Below are 4976 nucleotides of genomic sequence, written 5' to 3' on the forward strand. Positions count from 1 at the left end.
CGTCCACAAAATGAGTAGTAATCGTAGCTTTCAGTAATAAACTACAAGATTGTTAATTATATACCATCTCTCGTCAAATTTCTTCACCACGGAGAAGCGCGTTTTTTTTTCCCGGCACCAACTTCTTCCTATTATAGACACAAGATCCCTAGGGATTCTGTGCTGGCTGCAGCCCTTCGCTAAAAATTCTTACATGAGTTGTGCATTACACAACTCATTAAGGTGAGCACATTTTCTTTTACCTACTTGGTTGTGGTTGGATAATAGCGCTATTGCGCCCCTATCTCTCTACTTATTGTTTTTTTTATGATAGTTCAAAGTAGGAGCTAGGCCTCCTTATATTGGTAGCAAATATTCAGTAGTCAAAAATGTAAATGCAATCGCCAAGTAGAAGTGCATGTTGGCATTCCTCTTGTCTGTATATCTTCATTTCGTACTCCATTTCTATAGTGTCCTATAAAGAGTGAAAGTCTAAGTATTGACGCTATTTTTTTCTACTTTTTTAAAAAATGTAAGTGTTTAAAAATTCCAATGAAAATGCAAATTTCTACTTAAGTTGCTCATATTAAATAAAAAGTATAAGAAAACAAAGAAAAAACTCTTCTTATGGTCAAAAAGATAAATTGTTTACAACTATTTTCTTCATGGCTTTCTTCATATCTTTGTTCCTTAGCGTATATATTATTGGATTTAAGGCCGGAGTTACAACAGTGAATAGAACGGCAGCTGCTCTATCTTGATCTAAAGAGTCTTGTGTTGACGGTCGAATATAGGTAAAAATAGCTGTTCCATAAAGCAAAAAGACAACAATAAGATGGGCGCTACAAGTGGAGAATGCACGCTTACGACCTTCAGATGTTCGTATCTTTAGGAGGAATTTGATGATAAAAACATATGAGAGAAGAGTAAGTAGTAGAGTCGTTGTGGCCAATGTTCCTGTAACTCTTGTGAGAAGTTTGAGATTGAGAGAAGTATCGGTACAGGCCAATTTAAGCACTGGTTTAATATCACAGAAAAAATGTTTAACCAAATTTGGTCCACAAAATGGTAGCTTTGCTGTCATCACTGTGTGTAATAGAGAATGAAAATATCCAGTAATCCAAGAGCTGAATGACAAACACCGACAAACTCTAGTATTCATGATTGTAGAGTAACGCAACGGATTACCAATGGCAACATATCGATCATATGACATTGCTGTTAGGAGCATCACTTCCGTGCTTCCCAAAAAATGGAAGAAATGCACCTGGGAAATGCATCCAGCAAAGGAGATGGTCTTTTCCGAGGCCAAAAAATCTCTTAGCATCCTGGGAACAGCCACGGAAGAATAGCAGATGTCCAGAATTGACAAATGCCACAAAAAGTAATACATGGGAGAATGGAGGCTGGTATCTATAACAGTGATAATCATAATTGAGAGGTTACCTATCAAGTTGATTATGTAAAACATCAAGAAAAATATGAAGAAAATCACTTGAAGCTTTCTTAGATCAGTCAACCCAAGTAAGGCAAATTCAGAAATGGAGGTGTAATTTGACAATTCCATTACAGTGTTTAGGTGGGATACTACTAGAAGAAAAAAAAGTCACAGAACTCAATCAGATTTTTAAGATGTATACAGTGGTGCTTGAAAATTTGTGAATCCTTCAGAATTTCCCATATTTCTGCACAATTGTCAAGTGCATCAGGTTTTCACACAAGTCCTAAACCAAATCAAGCAAATGAGTCAAAATTATTAGACTTTGTCATTCTCTCATTGAAGCATAAATTTGTAAACCTCTAGGATTAACAGATAATTTGAATTTGAAATTAGAGTCTGGTGTTTTTAATCAATGTGATGATAATCGAGTGTCATCAAATGATCTGTTTTATTTAACGAATAAAGTTTGATCTTCACAACACATGTTTGTATTAGTGTAGCAAGCAAAGGAGATTTATGAAGACCTCATAAGAAGAGTCATTAATGATCACCAGGAAGGTAAAAGTTACAAAACTATCTCTAAAGAGTAGGACTTCACCAATCCATAGCTTGACAGATTGTGCACAGATTAGGGAAGTTCAAGACCATAATTAACATTTGTAAGCTTCTCACAAAGAGACCTCGAGGTCACAAGAGTACCTAAGAAACATCTAAGCAACTAAAGTCCTCTCTCACATTAGCTAATGTTAATGTTCACGAGTCCGACATTATGAGGACACTGAACAGCAAAGGTGTGCATGACAGGATTGCAAAGAGAAAGCTACTGCTCTCCAAAAAGAATATTGCTGCCCATCTGCAGTTTGCTAAAGATCACGTGGACAAGTGAGAAGGCTATTAGAGAAATGTTTTGTGCATGGATGAGACCAAAACAAAGCCTTTATTTTCAATGTGGATTATTACGCCTGGCTATAGATATAGAATATAGAGGGTATCCCATATCACCCAACAGTCCAGAAAACCGGGTAGCCCATGATCACAGTTTTATACAAACATGAGATACGCAAGTTCTGAAAATATGCAATATTCCATTTGTTGGGTAAAGGACATCCTAAACTTTTTAGAACATCTCGATATTTCCACTTAAAATATAAAATTAAAGACGGAAAGCAAATGAAAGTTATCAGAAATATTTGCTTTCAGTTGAAGATCATCCATTGGTTAATAATACTTACACTAATAAATAATCTTTACATTAACTGCACATAGACTGTATAAATTTTTGGTCTATATTTTCAACCAGAAATATCCAAATTCCCTGAATTTGTGTTTTCTTTGGAACTTACCTTCACCTTTTTGCCATCTTTAACTTTTGGTATTTTTTATTTGTAGTTTTGGTCATTTCTGTGTTATTTCAAGGAAATTTGTCAGGTAATAATGTGGAATTTTATTCTGTATAATGTAAAAACTATGACTTGCAGGCCATTAAATACTGTTGGATGTCTCAGGAGTGTAGCTTAAAAGGACATTTTCATGGAGCAACAGAACACAGCGGGAATAAAAAAAATTGTGTAAAAGAATAACATCATTCTTTCATGTCATTAAAAAAATATATTCAATATTCTTTAAATAAAAAGTCAAGTGGTATTATAGGTTTTTAAAATGCTAAAATATTTTCAATGGGCATATCAATAATTTTGAAAGACAAACTAATAATAATTTTTCATATGTTCTGAAGCTTCATTTCTTTTTAGAAAAAGCTAAATAAATTACACATAAATGTATTTGGAAAGTTACATAACTTAATAATAGATATGTATCATGCCTGGTGTTTTGATTATCATATATCACATCTGGCTACGGTTCTGTGCCCAACAGAAGAAATAGTTTACTGTGTTAGATTGTGACTAGTGCTGTTAATGAAGGGGTTTGGCTGACGGTTTAACAATGCATTTGCAGATATTGGGCTGACTTAGCTATTGAAATGTCAGACAGCCATCTTCAAACTCAGTACTAATTACTGGCTACATGTCCAGCGATGGAGCTGCAGAGGCTGGGGCTGAGAGAATGCCTGACAGTGGGGGTACCTGGTATAATTGCAGAATATTAGTGTTATTCACTTGCACTGGCTCCAGTGCTAGGTTTTGCTTCCTTCCTGTATGTCCGGTTCCGTCTGTGTTAGTCCGCACTAGATTTATGTGATGGTTGATAAATCAATACTGTTGTCATCATCTTAGGACTTTTAAGGCTGGCTTGAGAGGCCACCCACCATCCAAGTGTACAGAAATGATAACAATCTGCTGTCACATGCTTTTACTGAATTTAGCCCTCTCTTCCTCTTGATTCTGCTCCAGTCAGGAGTAGCTCCAAACTCAGTCCAGAAATTTATGGAGACAGTGCACTCTCACACAGCAATTGCTGTGTTAAGGTATGTTAGCACACTCATCTCTGCTAACCTGATGCTGCTATTCATGTGAGTAGCTGCATCTCTTCAAGCAAGTTAGAAGTTTTCCTATACATCTTTTCTGTTCCTGTGTGTATCGGCACCTTTGCAAACAATGTACCAGTTTTGCTTCTAAATCTTTACTATACCTGAATTTAACTACATATATGCAGTAAGATAACAGCTGCCAACTAGTGATGAGCGAGCACTAAAACGCTCGGGTACTCGTTGCTCGGGTCGAGCAAATTGGAATACTCGGGTACTCGACCCGAGCAACGAGCCCAATGTAAGACTATGGGAAACTCAAGCATCTTTCAGGCGGCTCCCCCGGCCGTCTTCAGAGGGCCTAAAAATTGCCCAAATCGATGGTAACAGTGCTCAAATGACATGGGAACAGCATAAGGGAGAACCCTGGAAGCATTTCTGACTCCCAGATCCCTGCTGTCAACAACGTTGTCAGAGTATTACGCCACTTTTACGGATTCACAATGAAACATACAAAAACAAAACCAAAATGGATTTTCCTGGGAAATATGTTAAGGAACATCCTTTCCAGGGTAATGACTTGTATATAAGGCAAAATAAATAAACAAAAACAAAAATACTCCTCCGCACCTTGGGCTATGTTCACACGTAGCGTTTTTAATGTGTTTTTGCACTTTTGCATTGCTTTCAACCAAGACAAATGCATTCACTGGGAAATGTCATTTTAACATTTTACAACCTTATCTGGCCATGTGGTGTGTGACACATCATCAGACACATGCATACAGTGCTGAAAAGACATGGGAACAGCATGGGGAAGACCCCTGGAAGCATCTCTGACTCCCAGGTCACTGTCTAAAAGTGTGCCCATCATAAATGATCCTTGGGGCATGCGAAGATGCCTCCCGCCATGCACCTGTCTTTGCAGACTTGCAACAATTTCTGTCCACGTCCCTGTCCCAGTACAGCGTTCAATTGTCCCTACCCCAAGTATGCAGCCAGCCACCCACCCACCCACAGGCTGCAATACTATACAGCCAAATTTTTGACAGCTGCTTGCACTTGAAATGTGGCCTATTAGGCTCGTGGAGCTGTCCACAATCTTATGGCGGCGGCGACCAGGTATCCATA

General features: G+C 37.8%; 1 protein-coding gene across 1 annotated transcript; it reads right to left on the reverse strand.

Moving 5' to 3' along the window:
- Nucleotides 1-610: 610 nt before the first annotated feature.
- Nucleotides 611-1546, reverse strand: LOC141152609 (olfactory receptor 12D1-like). Its single transcript, XM_073637160.1, has one exon. It carries the CDS (start codon nt 1544-1546, stop codon nt 611-613), a length of 936 nt encoding a protein of 311 aa, XP_073493261.1.
- Nucleotides 1547-4976: the final 3430 nt, after the last annotated feature.

The sequence above is a fragment of the Phyllobates terribilis genome, unplaced genomic scaffold (genome assembly GCF_046119375.1).
Source record: "Phyllobates terribilis strain yellow unplaced genomic scaffold, ASM4611937v1 Scaffold_6__1_contigs__length_29720123, whole genome shotgun sequence".
NCBI classification, from domain to species: domain Eukaryota; kingdom Metazoa; phylum Chordata; class Amphibia; order Anura; family Dendrobatidae; genus Phyllobates; species Phyllobates terribilis.